At 35.9% G+C, this 17,504-nt stretch overlaps 2 protein-coding genes, 1 non-coding gene and 1 pseudogene across 5 annotated transcripts; 1 reads left to right on the forward strand and 3 right to left on the reverse strand.

Annotated features, from left to right (window-relative positions):
- Positions 1 to 1,104: 1,104 nt before the first annotated feature.
- On the reverse strand, positions 1,105 to 4,626 carry LOC123916524. 3 transcript variants are annotated; one of them, XM_045967996.1, is made up of 2 exons: positions 4,359 to 4,626; positions 1,105 to 1,832 (listed from the first exon to the last, which is right to left on the reverse strand). In XM_045967996.1, exon 2 carries the CDS (start codon positions 1,825 to 1,827, stop codon positions 1,435 to 1,437), a length of 393 nt encoding a protein of 130 aa, XP_045823952.1. In that variant the 5' UTR covers positions 1,828 to 1,832; positions 4,359 to 4,626; the 3' UTR covers positions 1,105 to 1,434. The 3 variants fall into 3 exon arrangements, with proteins under 3 accessions (XP_045823952.1, XP_045823950.1, XP_045823951.1); XM_045967994.1 differs by having other exon boundaries at positions 4,354 to 4,431; XM_045967995.1 differs by lacking the exon at positions 4,359 to 4,626 and adding an exon at positions 2,746 to 4,281.
- On the reverse strand, positions 4,575 to 4,647 carry TRNAE-CUC. The gene has a single exon. It is a non-coding gene; the product is annotated as a tRNA-Glu (tRNA).
- A 1,563-nt stretch (positions 4,648 to 6,210) lies between these two features.
- Positions 6,211 to 8,658, reverse strand: LOC123916526 (thaumatin-like protein 1). The gene is made up of 3 exons (XM_045967997.1): positions 8,288 to 8,658; positions 7,532 to 8,201; positions 6,211 to 6,732 (listed from the first exon to the last, which is right to left on the reverse strand). Exons 1-3 carry the CDS (start codon positions 8,346 to 8,348, stop codon positions 6,423 to 6,425), a joined length of 1,041 nt encoding a protein of 346 aa, XP_045823953.1. The 5' UTR covers positions 8,349 to 8,658; the 3' UTR covers positions 6,211 to 6,422.
- A 1,111-nt stretch (positions 8,659 to 9,769) lies between these two features.
- LOC123916527 lies at positions 9,770 to 11,770 on the forward strand (annotated as a pseudogene).
- The last annotated feature ends 5,734 nt before the right edge of the window (positions 11,771 to 17,504 follow it).

The raw sequence follows: 17,504 nt of genomic DNA on the forward strand, positions 1-17,504 counted from the left end.
TTTGAATTGGTGTCCATACTCAAAAAGCAAGGTCCTTGAATTGAAGGGTGGAGTCCCACTCTACAGTCAGCAATTTAACATTGTGCAGATCATGCTGCGGGGAAGTGGGAATCAATGATATTTAGGGAGTGGATTATCTCCGTTGAGATTTTTACTGGATTTGTGCATTTTGACTTTTGAAGTATTAAATTTTTTATATCATTAAATGTTGAATTTTATTTTGGTATATTTTAATATGTATTCTAAATGGCACATGTTAACAAGACCCTTTAAGAGAAGTATTAATCTCAATGGTTGAGATTCCATTGGACTGTTACGTCACTAAATAGGATCTTCTCCCTGATATTTATCATGTGGTCCTTAGGAAGAGAAGGTATGGAAGATGGAAAATAGTAAGATAGACATCACATATCCCATCTACAAACATCATCAAGGATGGACAAAAAGAAACGGCTAAGGATCGACAATATTTTCAAACCTTTTTTTGTTGGAAACCGGATATCCTCTACACGCAACTGTAGAGACTAATCTCTCGAGTCTTGTGGGACTTAAATGGATGGCAAATTCTCCCTAAGAGTTTTAACACTGCTGCATGCCCAAGCCAGGGATCGAACCTAGGATTTTGGTTAAGCTAGATTTTCAACCTTTAGATTTAACATAAAATACGTACTTAATTGTCATGATGACATATTGGGAACCCGTTACATACAAGTTAACTACTTTGGCAAAATGGGTATAACAAATTAAGTGAATCTAAGAGGACAATATGTTTGTATAAACAAATTAATTAAGAGTTTATAAGTTGTTTTTATAAACTATTTTGGAGAATTTATAACTCTCGCAAACAGTCATACAAGTGCTTATGTAAATAGATAAATTTAAATAAGTCAATACAAACATGCCATTCTCGAGATTGCTTTGCTAAAAGTACTTCTGCAAACCAACAACAAAAATGGTTAAATTACTTACCAGCTATTATCGGCTGTTAACTTCTATATCTGAACACTTTACACATCTCCCTCGCGCACACCATGTTGAACACATAATTTATAACAAGGAACACACTTTTAGTTTGCAGAATTAAAAACCATGAGACCAAGTCCACACAAAAACCTTATTTATACGAAGATAAAAGCAAGTAATGTAAAAAGTTTTTTCAGATAAATAAACCTCAATAGTGTTTAACTACAATCAACATAACAACAAATCTAATTGTGCATATGAATGTTCACAATACCAAGAATAACATAAATTATCCATATTAAAGTGCAACTGCACAACTGACCATCTAATTGTCGCAGCTTTTCTCCTTTGTATATTTTCCTTCAATGTTTTGATGACGTGCGAGAAGCACTCTAAGGCCTCATTAGTCTGATATTTCTAGGTGAAAAGGAAGATAAAGAGAAAAAATTGCATTTATTTGTTACCATTGAATCAGTTTTTTGCCTTCAGAGAGTTATTCTCCTTGATCCTAGCTCGATTATCCAGCTTAACATAGCGTTTTAGATCTCCAAAAACAAGCGTTTCGATATTCTTCCTACGTAATTCACTCAACGCAGGGCGTTTATCAATCAACTGAGACAACCAGTCAGGGTATTCTGCATTAGGCAGGATTTTTGGATCTGTTCCATCCTTGAGAATGTTGGCACCTACAACTGTACTTGCCTTGACTTCTTTGCTAAGAGTGGATCCTTTGGGCGAATCAGAAAGTCCGCCTCCTTTAGATCCTTTCTTTGCTTTAGCAGTCGCAAAAGTTCGCTGGCATGCAACAACTGCCTCTTTGGTGGTTAGAATGTATCTAACAGTCCTAGCACGGTTCATTAACATGACTTCTGCATAGAAAAACTCAGTATTAAGTCTTGTTTGAATAAACAACTTAATTAAGTGTTTATAACATAAGTATTTTGATAGTTATGGCAGGGTGTATAGGAGAAAACGTGGGAATAAGGCTGCAGAGAATAATTCACTCATAACTAACTTGGGTGGAAAGGGCATGACTAGTGACATGTGGCTTAGAAGAGAGAATGTGGATCTGAGGATTAAAGGCAGAAGTAATGTTCAGTATCTGTCAGGCATTGATTTCAGTAGTCATCACTACCAGGAGAGAGGAGAGATTTAGCCTCTCGAAGTGCTTAGCTATTTTCGGTCATTTTCTTTCCCATTTTTACCTATTGTACTTATCAGTTTGATCGCATTTGAACTCTAGCATGATTTTACAGTAATAAAACCTTCCAGTTTCCATCTGTTTCTACTGATTTATTGCTTTTCTAGTCATTCTACTAAATTGGATCCTGTCATATTTTATCATATAAGTACTTATATATATGTTTTTTCTATAACAAGATATAATAATTCAAAATATTTTCAGATAAGCAATAACTTGTTTGCATAAGCTATCCTGGAGAGCTTATGGAAATAAGCTCAAAACAGTTTATGGGCATGTCATAAACTGTTTCCATAAACTCTCTCAAACAATCTCACAAGTGCTTATGCCCTAAGTACAAGTACATAACTAAACAAATTAACCAATACGGCAAATGTATTTCTTCCAATATGTGTGGTGAACGGCGATTCTATAACAAATTTGAATGCAACACCATGACTGCTCGTGCTACCTATGATTAATCATAGTGGAACTTTGAAATTAAATAAGAGCTCACATCAGTAGTCCTAAATTTCTAGGATGTTATGGATCTTCAAACGGGTTTGCAGTTGCACCAACTAATATGACATAAAGAATCATACCCGAGGAACATCAGCAGCAATAACTTTGAAGCTTGGTCTATGTATAGATTTTAACTTGTAAATCTGAGATACTTCAATTTTTTCTTACAAACACCAAATCATTACATTAAAGAGGGTCATTGTTTATAATATACAATGCTACATTTTTAAAGTCAAATGAACGCACTAGTGGACCATCTTTACTCTAAAAATGGGATAAACTCAACACATGGTTCAGAAATCAGAAATAATTCATATTAAGCATAGAATATCAGAAATCTTGAGACAAGTTTCAATAATGTTGCGGAGGTTATGAATAGCAAAAATATCCACACAATAACAAAATGCTTCAACTTCCATGAATACCACAAAATGACACCCCATGAATCTTAAGTGTTATACATCCTAAGAAAATATGCAGTAAGGCGTCTAAGAAGAAAAAGAAATTATAGAGTGCAGTTATTTTTCTTCCCTTCTTTTGTGAAATTTAGCATAAAAATATTCAATAAAAGGTTGCCAAGGAGCATTGTAGAGCCTATTTACTTAGTGAAAACATTTTCTATTTTCATTTTCTAAAAAAAAAAGACTCTTGAAGTGAACAATTGTCTTAATTTCTGAAAAACAATATAAATGACGAAGAACTATTTTCATTATTTTCAGAAATGCATTATCCCTAACTAGCATTTTATCTTCTCCCCCATCACAATGAAACGTTTCACAAATCTCCCATCTTCTTATTAACAAGTTAATAAAACCAACACATATTCTAGGAATGAAAATAGAAAAGGTTTTGACAAAGTAAACAACCAACCCCTAAGTAAGTAAATTTGTTAACATGCAATGAGAAAAGGGTCCAAACAAATTAAAAAATCAAGACATAATTGATTGTTTGAGATGATGGTTTTAAATTGCTGATGCAGTAGCCTCTGCCACCGCATTGCACCGCAATTGCGGTGTGAATATCATTCAGATGTGTACCACTGCATCAGAAGCCGCATCAGACGATATCAACCATGTCCGTTCAAATTTTCTCACAAAAAAATAAACTTTATGAACCTCAAATCCTAATTTGCGTCAAATCTAATGAAAAAACTTACTTTTAACAATCTCTCAATAGTGTATTTCAAGCACCTTTGAACCGGTACTTGCGGAATAAACTGAGACTCTACAATGGAGGGTAAAAATTGTAGTGGCACAGTGGTGTCAATTTACATAGTTTATGAAAATCTAAAATGATTTCACCCTGCAACAACCGCATTTTGCGGCAACCGACCACAATGGCAACGACAACAATCACTATTGCATCCACAACCGCGATTTAAAACCATGTGAGATATGTTATAGTGACCAGTAAACAAATTATTATGAACTTGATAAAAAATAATTATAAAACTAACATCAAAATGAAAACTCAACATCTACTTATAATAATACAATACAACAAATGTATCACTATCATCTCACAGAAGAAAGACACAAACATCAGACAAATACTCAAAAAATTAGAACCAACAAAAAATAACATCAAAATTTGAAGGCGTAAGCTTTAGAAAGTGGGAAAATGAAGGAGTTTGTGGAAACTGTAAAGACAATTAGATGTGCTCATTTGTGGAGAGAAAGAGAACAAACCTAACCTTTTGTTTGAAAATTGAGAGAAAAGCCGAGAAAGCGAGAGAAGAGAAGAGAAGAATCCTGATGAGATGAAATGAACTGTGGAAGTAGGAAAAGAAAAGAAGCGAGAGATGGAGATAGAGATCCCTCACGAACTGTCGTAATGGGCTGAATCTAATTGAGCCCAATTCTTAAATGGGCTTTTCAAAATTCACCTTTAATTAAAAAAAATAAAAATATTCCGTTGCCGGGACTTGAACCCGGGTCTCTCGGGTGAGAGCCGAGTATCCTGACCAAGTAGACTACAACGGATTGGTTGTTATAATTTAGACTAAATATAAATTAATCATTAATAGTTATTTTTTTTGGCTTTCCAACGTGGGGAGTGCAATCATGATTTAGAATTTTAGGTGGACAAAGAAATCTCGAAGGGACTTTGGCATCAATTCTATTCCAATATCTTATTATTAAACAACAGCAAAGGAAGGACCTACATACCTTACACATATTCCTTTCGGTGGCACATAATTTCACTGTGAAAGTTAAAATATACTACTACAACTTATGAATGAATTCTCTCTCTAATGTGTGTAATTTTCTTATGGAAAAGTAAGAGTGTTATAATTTCCCATAAAAAAAAGTAGTGTTATCTCTTAATTTGATCTTATTGAATTTTGTCATATAAATGATGGTTGAACAATAAAATAAGATATCAATAAACCAAAAATAAAATAAAAAATACTTTGTTCTATTGTTTTCATGAAGTTTGTTTGAACAATAAAGACTTAATTAGTAAAATGGTCCCTTAAAGATATTTTTGGTTTCAGATTGGTCCCTTAAAGAAAAAAATGTCCAAATAGGTCCCTTAAAGAAAAAAAAGTCCGAATAGGTCCCTTAAAGACATCTCCGTTAATCAGTTTGGTCCTATTTAGACCTCTTTTTAGGGACCAAACTGATTAACGGAGATGTCTTTAAGGGACCTATTCGGACTTTTTTTTCTTTAAGGGACCTATTTGGACCTTTTTTTCTTTAAGGGACCAATCTAAAACCAAAAATATCTTTAAGGGACCATTTAACTAAGTATTTTTGAACGCACATGGTGTTGGTATAGTGGTGTTGGCTTGAATTATTGGAGTATATTTCTTTCAAGGTCTCAAGTTCAATGTTCCTTGGTGCCAATTTCGATAACTAAGTTTATACAGAGCAAAAAACTGTGTTTTTAAATGAGCCCCTCCCAAATGGGTGGTAGGATTGGTCCTCTTGAATTAGTCGGTCATACGACCGGATACCAAATTTTTTTTAAGAAAGAAAAAAAAAAAGTATTTTTGTAACTTACTACCAAATTGGTCACATTACTCTTAGGGTCTGTTTGGTTCAAAATAGGGGGAGGGGAGGTGAGGTATTTTTATAGAGGGGAGGGGAGGGAAGGGGAGTGAATTTTTTTAATTACATATGTGTTTGGTTCAAAAGAGGGGAGAGGAGGGGAGGTGAGGTATTTTAATTAAATATATGTTTGGTTCACAAGAGGAGGGGAGGTGAGGGGATTCTGCTTACCTCCCCTCCCCTCCTATCCCCTTCTAAAAATTGAACCAAACACAAAAATTAAAATATTACCTCCCCTCCCCTCCCCTCCAAAATCCCTTAAGCCTCTCTCTTGTCTCTTCCTCCCTTGCCAGTTGCCAATAAACCAAATCCAAATCTACTACTACAGCACACGTAATTGAAATTATAGTATCAATTTGAGTGTTATTATCATGGCATCCATGTGAAACCAACAAAGGTAGCCCGAAATTGAAGAAATATGTTGGCTTTTTTATATCCGGGAGAGATAAAATACTCCCAAGATTAATACTAGTAAAACAAAACACAAACAACTTTAACCAATGGAAGACGCAATAATTTTTCCAGCGAATCTTAAGTTGGGTGTGGTTTACAATAAGGAAGAATCTGCCAGCTTTAGTTTAGTGGGCACAACAAGAAGCCAAAATTCATAAACCCAAAAAACCCGAAAATCTAAATACCCAATTTACATTTAACAAACCAAAATACCATGAAATTAGTGCTACAATACAACTAGCTAAAAAGTACTAAAGCAAGAAGAGAATAAGCAAAAAGCCAGAAAAGTAGACAAACGAAGATGAAGCTGTTGTAGATGAGTCTCCCATGGCTAATCCAGCTAAATATGACCCATCTGCTAGCATGGTCTCTCCTCCGGATCCTGACCCTGAATTCACAGGAACTGAATACCCAATTGGTGTGTCGGTACCCGTGTATTCCACTGACCCCCCTTCGGACCCAGTTCCAATCACAGGATTCCCTGTTCCTGGTAACGCTGTTGAGGTCCCTGGTAACGTTGTTGAGGTCATTGGAGTTGTTGGATATTGTGATGATTTTTTACTGCAAAACCAAAAAAATCACAATTTTTGACAAAATCAATAACAATAAAGTAAGTTGTACGGAGTACTGTGTTACTATTATTACTTACGCTCCTCTTGAGCAAGTGGATTTTTCTGAGCGAGAGTGTATGATTCAATATCTAATGAGTGAATATATACTCAAAACAATCAAATAATTAAATAAATGTATGTTTAGATTTGCAATGAGATTAGAATCACCGCCAGTACTATGGTTACTGCCGATAAAGATCGCTTCATGCATACTACCTGAATCCTTAACTATAAGTATCTTAGAACTTCACAAAATTAACCTCATTGTCACTAGGACACTTAACATTACCATAGAGATACTATTAATACTACCAAAGCATCAACCATCATTATGACTCACTCAACAATAAACCTACTATTAATATCATAAACATTAAAAGTTCATCCTTGGCTACTATTGCTAAATGGAACAACCAAACCAACCAACAAATCTAAAAGTGAAAATTCTTACACTCAAATAAAGTAAAGCGTGTCCATGATGATGACATTACATGACTTTTCAACGCAAAGTTAAACAAACATATCACTAAAGTTAATAAAAATCATAATTTATACGAACAAATATTCACAAATGTCAGATATTATTCTTTAAAAGGTGAAATATTTAATATATTATCAACATCAATACATTACTTTTCAATAAACAATTTTTAGTAGTTGATTTTTTTTTTTTGACTATTGTGGTATAATGGACCCTAATTAACATATATTTAACATAAAAAATAGACTAGTGTTTGATTAATTTTTACCTTGGAGAAGATGGACAAAAAGTAACGGTATAATCCGCAGCAGTACATGTAAAAGTACTCGTAGCATCATCGTATGCGTAGCTATACGATCTAGGACAAGCATTCTTAAACATCTGTGAGTAAATAGAAGGTTTACAAGTATCCGGTGAACCATACGCGCCACTACAACAATACTCAGGACTACCAAAAGCCTCACACGCGCTTTTACACGCGCTTCCATCAGAAGCTCTCAACTCCGCCGGACATTGCTGGTTCAAATCCGAAGTACATCCAGTTGATTCACACATACCCGACCCACCCGAACCTTCAACAATCATCGGTAAATTGTAACCGTCGACGAGACTCACGTCGTAGAAATCTTGTCCTATAGTTCCAAGAGTGAACTCTGCGAGTGTTGCTGGAGGAGCAGCTCCGGCACCGTTGCATTCTATCATGTTAGAGCCACAGTCTCCGGTGAGACATGAACCGGTACCGGATCCGTCGAAGTTGCAACCGGTTCGAGCCCAGAACCGACCGGACCAACCGGCTGGAGCTTGGAATGAGCGGGTTGTTTGTTGGGGAAGTTCGAAACCGGTGCTTCCGAGTGATGGGCTGCCGGCATTTGCTAGAATGCCTGGCCATACTGTGTAATCACATTTGTTTACAAATGTGAAGGTGGAACCAGTTACACCTGAACAAAAACAAGTGAGAAAAAAAGTTAGTTTTTTTTTTTTTAAGCTTAAAATGATGAAACATAGGAAAATGTGGTGTTTTTACCTTTGGAAGTGAGGAAAAGAAGAGTAATGAGAGTGATATAACTGGAGGCTAGTAGATCCATATGTTTAATGTAAGGTTGGTTTTTTTTTTTTTGGTTATTTTGTGTGTTTTCTTTGCTTGGTTTTTTTGAGAGTTGAATGGAGAGAATGTGAGATGTGAATGATTGAGTTGGTGGTGGGAGAGAGGTGAGAAATTTTGTTGTAATGGCGGTGGTTTGTGAGTGAGGATTTGAGGAAGGGAGTGCAGTGAGTGTTGTTGGGTTGGATAATAAGTGTAGAAACAAGAGGACAAAAGAGAGAGTGTTTTCAGGGTAAAAAGTAAGACCATGAAATGAGGGAACTGTGGTGTGGGGCTATTGTATTGGATGCCCATAACCTGGGTGTGTGGACAAATTAATAAATTAATACTAATGTCTCGTTTGGATTAATTTATTTTTGAATAGTTTAATTAGTAAAATGATCTCTTAAAGGTATTTTTAGTTTTTACATTGGTCTCTTAAAGAAAAAATGTCTAAATAGGTCCCTTAAAATAAAAATATCTGAATAGGTCCCTTAAAGACATATCCGTTAATCAGTTAGTTCTATTCGAACCTTTTTTTATGGACCAAACTGATTAACAGAGATGTCTTTAAGTGACCTATTCGGACCTTTTTTTTCTTGAAGGGACCAATCTAAAACCAAAAATGTCTTTAAGGGACCATTTTACTAATTAAGCCTTTTTGAATTTATGCATACATTTTATACGATATAAATTAAGTTTTATATTATTTTATAAGTTCACACTAGTAAAAATTGTATTTTTATAAACTATTTTATCAAAATTACCTTAACAAACTTATAATAATATATAAAAATTACGTAAGCTCAAAAATAAATTAATTCAAACATAACCTAACAATGAAGCCAATGCACTAAACACACACTTACCTTAGTGTTTTTTTCCACGGAAAATGTTGGGGGAGAACATAGGCTAAACGAAATTAAAATAAAATTAATATGGGTAAAATAATTATATATATATATATATATATATTTGATAATTTTTTTTTTGAACTAAGCAAATTTAATTCATATCATTAACTAATAAATGTTCAATACATAAGGGAATAATCTCAAATCTATGGAAACTAGCTCAAATATTGGCTGCCCTAGCAAGAGTATGAGCTTATAGAATAGAATATTCTCGTCATTAAGAATAATTATATGTGTAATTATTTGTATTTATTCTCATTTATATTTGTCATTATTCATAGGCTTGACTAGACTATGATCATTGTATATATATATACACTCTTGAGAATATCAATGAACACAAGCATTCCATTATCTTACATGGTATCACCCTAACCGATCCCTCTTTCTACACATACAAACAAAAAAAAAACAAAAAAACAAAAAAAAAAAACAAAACAAACAACAACAGAGAAACGCGTAACAGAGAAAGCTTAACCACTGTTTCTTCTTCTTCTTCCTCGAGCAAACACTCTGTTCCTCGCACCGCCGCCGCACCTCCTTCCACTTCGTGCCGCCGGCATTTCCGATCTACAGCTTTCTGACTTGCCTCTGTGTTGTTTACTCATCTCCGGTCGTGATTCTCTTTGCTCCGATCGTTTTCTGTTGTGGCTCATCTCCGATCGTGATTTACTTTGGTTGTTCTGTGTTTTTCTTTGCGCAACTACAGCCACGTCTACAGTGTTCGTGTTGTTCTTCACTGTTGAGGTTCAATTTAAGAGTTTGTTCTCTGTCCGTGACATCCTTCATCAAACATCATGTCTGATTCGGAACACAGCAACACCTCTGCCACTGGTGGTTCCAAGGCTACCACGCTCACAAGTTCAAAATCTGAGTTTCATCCGGCCCTTGCTGTTTCAAACATTAGGAACCACATTCCTATTGTTCTTGAGATGGAGAAAGACTTATATGACACGTGGGCTGAACTATTTCGCATTCATACTCGCTCTCATCGCGTTCTACATCATATTATTCCCTCAAATGACAAAAAACCACCGACTGATACCTCTAGTGATGAGTATGAACAGTGGACCACTCTTGACTCTACCGTCCTTCAGTGGATTTATTCCACTATTTCTACTGATTTGCTGACCACTATTCTGGAACCCAACTCCACCGCAATGGAAGCATGGAATCGTTTGGCAAATATTTTTCAGGACAATAAAACCGCTCGTGTTGTTGCCCGTTGAGCAAGAGTTCTCCAACATTCGTATGGAGGATTTTCCCAATGTATCTGCTTACTGTCAGCGTCTTAAAATGCTCTCTGACCAATTGAAGAATGTTGGCTCTCCTGTAAACGATCATCGTCGGGTTCTTCAGTTGATATCTGGTCTTCCAGAAGCCTACCGCATTTTTGCCACCTTCATTCGCCAGAGTAATCCTCTTCCTGATTTCTATGAGGCTCGCTCTATGCTCATTTTGGAAGAAGCCGGTATGGCTAAAATGGCAAGCACTAGCTCTCATTCTGCTATGCACACCACTCAGCAGCGACCTTCTGAAGACATATCTCAGCGTGGAAATCGTCGTCCCGGCAACCGCTCTCGCTCCCGTGGCAACCAGGGTCGCGGAGGGGGACGTGGTAACCGTAATGGACCTCAGTCTGGAGCTCCCAGCACCCCTCCATCATGGTCCTCTCCTCCTTGGCAGCAACAACAACAATATGCAGCCTGGCAACCATGGAGTTGGACCCCACCACCATGGGCTATGCCTCTGTGTTCGTATCCCACCTCTTAGTGGACACGCCCTACCGGTCCTCCGAAGCAACCAGGCATCCTAGGACAGCGTCCTCAAGCATATGCAGCTGCTACATCATCTCAAATACCGACAGACATTGAGGCCGCTATGCACACCATGTCTCTCCACACTCATGACAATCAGTGGTACATGGATACAGGCGCAACATCTCACACGACAGCATCACGAGGTAATCTCTCATCTTACTTTCCTTTAAGTAATTCAAATCAGAAAGTTATTGTTGGTAGTGGCCATGGAATTCCAATTCAAGGCACCGGACACACACACATTGCCACCTCTCACAAACCACTTAACTTAAATCATGTCCTGCATGCCCCGAAAATTATTAAAAATTTAATTTCTGTGAGACGACTCACCATTGACAACAACGTCTCTGTTTCCTTTGACCCTTTTGGTTTTACTGTATCTGATTTTCAGACGGGGATCCCTCTCATGAGATGTGACAGCCGTGGCGACCTATATCCAGTCACTACTCTCTCTAGTTTTGTCGGTCTTACGTCCAGTCTCTGGCACGATCGTCTTGGTCATCCTGGCGCGTCTGTTTTAAATTCCCTACGCAATAATAAGTTCATATGTTGTGAACCTTTTAATTCTTCTGTTATTTGTGATTCTTGTGTTTTAGGCAAACAAGTTAAATTGCCATTTTTTAATTCTCAAACTACAACTTTAATGCCTTTTGATATTTTACATAGTGATTTGTGGACATCTCCAATTTTAAGTTCTGCTGGTCATAAATATTATGTCTTATTTTTGGATGATTTTACAAATTTCTTATGGACCTTTCCTATTAGCAGAAAATCTCAAGTATTTGAAATGTTCACGTCACTTACAAAACTTATTCAAACACAATTTCTGCAAAGTGTAAAATATTTTCAATGTGACAATGACGGTGAATATAATAACGAGCTATTTCGAAAATATTGCACCAATAATGGTCTTGTCTTCCGTTTCTCTTGTCCTCACACATCCTCACAAAATGGAAAAGCGGGACGCAAAATAAGAACCATTAATAATATGATACGCACTATGTTAGCTCATTCTTCTGTCCCCGCATCATTCTGGCATCATGCTCTTCACATGGCAACTTATCTTTTAAACATTCTTCCCTGTAAAATACTTCAAAATCAGTCACCAACACAAGTCTTATATCACCGGGATCCGACCTACACACATCTACGAGTTTTTGGTTGTCTATGTTACCCGTTATTCCCGTCCTCTAACATTCATAAGTTACAATCTCGTTCTACTCCGTGTGTCTTCTTGGGCTATCCGCCGAATCATAGAGGCTACAAGTGTTTTGATTTGTCAAATAGAAAGTTAATAATTTTGAGGCATGTTATCTTTGATGAAAACCAATTTCCCTTCACCAAGATATACTCCCCTTCCCCTCACTCTTATAACTTCCTAAATGATGACCTACACCCCTACCTTGTACATCAGTGGCAAAATCAAATATTACCACCTGTTGCACACAACCAATCAACTCCAACAAACATAACTAACCAACCACCTTCACCATTAAACCAACATTCACTATCTCATAACTCCCTGACCAACTCGCCTACTACAACCTCATCTCCCTCACCACCACCAATTCAACCACATCCACCTCCGCCTACACGAACCATCACCACCCGTAGCATGAAAGGCATTGTCAAACCCCACAAATTTTTTTCCTTATCAGTCTCTCAACCTGACCACACCATCTCTCCCATACCTAAAAACCCCAAACTAGCCTTATCCGACCCGAATTGGAAATCTGCAATGCAATCTGAATTTGATGCTCTTATTAGAAATAAGACTTAGGATTTAGTTCCTCGTCCGTATGATGCTAACCTTATTCGATGCATGTGGATTTTTAGGCATAAGAAAAATTCTGATGGCTCATTTGAGCGTTATAAGGCTCGTCTTGTAGGTGATGGCAGGTCACAGGTTGCAAGAGTGGATTGTGATGAAACTTTCAGTCCCGTGGTGAAACCAACTACCATTTGAATCGTACTCATCATTGCTCTATCAAAGTCTTGGCCCATTCATCAACTGGATGTGCAAAATGCTTTTTTACATGGTGATCTCCATGAGACTGTCTACATGCATCAGCCATTAGGTTTTCGCGACCATCAACATCCAAATTATGTCTGTCGATTGAAGAAGTCACTTTATGGTCTCAAGCAAGCGCCTAGAGCATGGTACCAACGCTTTGCTGATTATGTTGCCACCATTGGGTTCCACCATAGCACATTAGACCACTCCCTCTTCATATATCGACGGAGTTCCGACATGGCCTACATTCTTTTATATGTCGATGACATAATCCGTATCACCTCCACTCAGACCCTTCGCAAATCTATTATGTCTCTTTTAGCATCCGAGTTTGCGATGAAGGATTTGGGTCCACTGAGTTATTTTTTGGGTATTGCTGTCTCTCGTCATCCTAGTGCCATCTTTCTCAGTCAAAGTAATTATGCTTCAGAGATCATCGAACGAACGTGCTGGCATGGCGTCCTGCAAACCGTCAGCCACTCCTGTTGACACCAAACAGAAACTTAGCACCTCCTCTGGCACACCTTATGAGGATCCCTCTTTATATCGGAGTCTTGCAGGGGCTTTACAATATCTCACCTTCACTCGACCTGACATATCTTATGCAGTTCAACAAGTTTGTCTTCACATGCATGCACCTCGCACCGAACACATGCTGGCTCTCAAGCGCATTTTGCGCTATGTTCAGGGTACACTACATTTTGGATTACATTTATCACCATCCCCTATTACACAGCTCATCTCCTACACTGACGCTGATTGGGGCGGGTGTCCCGACACTAGACGCTCCACATCTGGTTACTGTGTGTTTCTCGGCGACAATCTTATCTCTTGGTCTTCCAAAAGGCAACCGACTCTCTCGCGTTCTAGTGCTGAAGCAGAATATAAAGGTGTTGCTAATGTTGTCTCTGAGTCGTGTTGGATACGTAATCTTCTTCTGGAGCTCCATTTTCCTATTCCTCAGGCCACTTTGGTGTATTGTGACAATGTTAGTGCCATTTATCTCTCTGGTAATCCTGTGCAACATCAGCGCACAAAACATATTGAGATGGACATTCATTTTGTTCGGGAAAAAGTAGCTCGTGGTCAGGCACGCGTTCTTCATGTTCCTTCCCGACATCAGATTGCAGACATCTTCACCAAAGGGCTTCCCCGCATTCTCTTTGATGATTTTCGGACCAGTCTAAGCGTCCATGAACCTCCCGCTTCGACTGCGGGGGTGTGATAGAATAGAATATTCTCGTCATTAAGAATAATTATATGTGTAATTATTTGTATTTATTCTCATTTATATTTGTCATTATTCATAGGCTTGACTAGACTATGATCATTGTATATATATACACTCTTGAGAATATCAATGAACACAAGCATTCCATTATCTTACATGAGCAACCAAATTCGTTTGTCTCCTAACAAACTTAACCTCAAAGTTTACATAAGAAAATGACATAAGAAGAATAATTCGCTTGATAAATATTATTTATTTTTTTTCTTTTGTCAAAAAAAAAAAAATTATATTTTTAAACTTTAAATATACAAGTTTTGAGACAATTTTTTTATTAATATGCATAATTAGTACCTCAATAATACTGTTTAGCATTTTCTTAACTATTTCATACTTTCTCTGTAATACTTTATAAGCAAGATTGCACTTTTTAGATTAATGTATGGAAATGGATTATCTGCAGTCACGGGACCATCCGGTATTATCACAGTCTTCCAAAATAATGGAAAAAGAAAAATGTTAAAAAGAGAGATAAATATTGATGGTTGAGATTAATACTTGAGAGTATCCAGTGGAAAACCCACCAGAGAGAATCCACTCTCTATTTAATTTATTTTGTCTATAGTAAAAACCAATAATATAGAAGTGTAATTTCACTTATAAGTGTCGGATTGATTCGGTTTGCGGTTTTATTTTTGGATGAGTTCAGCTAAGAATGCTTTTCTTTTTAACTGACAGGCCCGACCCCAAAGGGGTTGCAAGGTGAGCGCCAACATCGGTCCTCCGAATTTCGGAGGCCTCAACTCAAAATTTTGAGGTAGTATAATAATAGTCATATATTGTTAGTATTTATAAAATAACAAATGTAGTTGACAAATTAATTTTAAACCCTATAATAATAGTTATATATTAGTAATGTTAATTTTAAGATCCTATAATAGTTACAAGATTCTCACCTCCTAACCGAATTTTCTTCGTAAGCATGATCTATGGAATCGAATTCAAGACCACATGTTTAAGGGGACGAAAACTCTTACTACTTAAACCAATTCATAGTTGAATGTTTCTTATGTTACTTATAAATTATTTTTTTTAAAAAAAAATTAACATTTTTTTATATACGGTCCAGTTTTAATTTTTAAAACGAGTCTCCAAATAGTTGGGACCGTCCCTACTAGCTGATGACCGATAATTTATAGTTTATGGCTGATAGTTGTTGACTTATGGCTTATACTTCTTCCGTTCCAAAATAAATGATCTAGTTAATCACCGTTACGTTTTTCAATATACAACTTTAATCGTTAATATTTTAAATTATATTTTATTAAAAATTATAAAAATTATATATTTTGAAAATACTCACCAAGACAAATCAAACAACATCTCATATGTTAATATTTGTATTTATATATATAATCAAAGTAGATCATATGAATAGTACACAAAGTAAAAAATAAATCGTCTATTTTAAAACGGAAGAAGTAACTAATAAGATAAGGAAAATGCTAAACAGTGCCCCCAGGGCACTGGTTAAGCATTTAAAAATAGAAATTCTGTCTTGAAATGCGTGCATTCAATACATCAAAAGTATAAAAAGTTGTCTTTTCAATATTTATTTTATTTTTTATTTTCTTTTTTGATATGCTTAACAAGTGTCCCAAAACACTGTTTAGCATGACCCATAAGATAATTGAAGTGTTTAATAAAATTAACCATAACATAATTGAAGTGTAAGTGTTTGATTAAATTAACCATTAAGTCTCTCTTGCCACATTTAGCCAATATCACTACTGTGATGTGACAGAGCATTGGATTCCATTATGTCCATTATTTTTATGCCGCATATAGTTACACCATCGTAACCTGAATTTTTTTGACTTTCAAGCCTATGAAACTGAAAATGTACTGTAAATAAATCCGTAAACAAATTTAGTTGCTGGTGGATTTCTCAATCCCTCCTTTGACTCTTGGTCCAACCCAAAAGTAGTTCTTTTTTAAGTGTTGACAGGAGAATCACATTCACATTTAATTATCTACTAACACTTGTGTCACGTTATGTTTGTGAATTTTTCAAATTTTATTAAGTTGAATATGGATGATGAGTTCACACCCTAAGAGTCTGTTTGGTTTGAGGAGAGAAAGTATGAGGAAAGAAAATTACGTAAACCAATGAATAAATTTGGACTAAAGTTACTTTAAATTCATTCATTGATTTGCGTAATTTTTTTTTCTCTTTCGGACCCTAAATTACTAGAGGATTATTTTGATAATTTCAGAAGACGTGTGAGAAATGATAAGGGAGCGAAAAAAAAATTGAATTATAAAAAAGATTTGTGCTGGTGATTAGTTCTTCACGGTCGAGATATAAAAAGAGCCCCCACTTTGCTCTCAATTTTAACTTATGCAAAGTAAACTTTTTTAAAGAATGTTTATGTCCAAAGGATGATACAAAATAGTGCATTCAAGCATCTTATCTTATCAAAGAAAAGAGTGGAAACTTGAAAATTAAACCTCAATTGATGAGCACATTATACTTGGGTGCTGCATGATTCAAAGACTTCCCAATATAAAATTAATAATGTTGGGTTTAGATTTCAAAACAAAATGTTTTGGACTAAAGTTGAGTTACCATTGCCAATGGATTGGGTTTAACAAAGTTCGAATTTCAACAAAGAGAAATATTCATATTTAATATACCTTGCAGCATGATTTCATTATTACTTTCACCCAGGATCATTTTATTACTTTCACCCAGGATCCTTGTAGCATGATTTCAAATCATATAATGGAATAATCTAAGTCTTTCAAATATCTCTTCATATGTGTTGGAACTGCTTAAACTTATACCTTTTTGTAAGTGAGCCAATTGATTGATCTACAATATATAAAAAATAATAAACTCTTAAAAAGAATTCTAAAAGATTCTTCAATAGACTCAAGATTTGGCTGTGGATTTTGGATTCAATAGAAATCAAAGCAAGACTATGTATGTGTTTGGTTCTGCGGTGGGAAGAATTGATTCTGACAGAATTGAGTTTGATAGAATTGATTTTGGTTAAAAGTGAGTTGAGCTGAATTGATTTATGTTTGGATAGATTAACTAAAAGTGATTCTCAATATTTTATGTTGTTTGGATAATTTGAATCAAAATTACTTTTTAAATGTGTAAATTACCAAAAGGGTC

This window comes from Trifolium pratense, linkage group LG3 (assembly GCF_020283565.1).
Source record: "Trifolium pratense cultivar HEN17-A07 linkage group LG3, ARS_RC_1.1, whole genome shotgun sequence".
Classification (NCBI taxonomy): domain Eukaryota; kingdom Viridiplantae; phylum Streptophyta; class Magnoliopsida; order Fabales; family Fabaceae; genus Trifolium; species Trifolium pratense.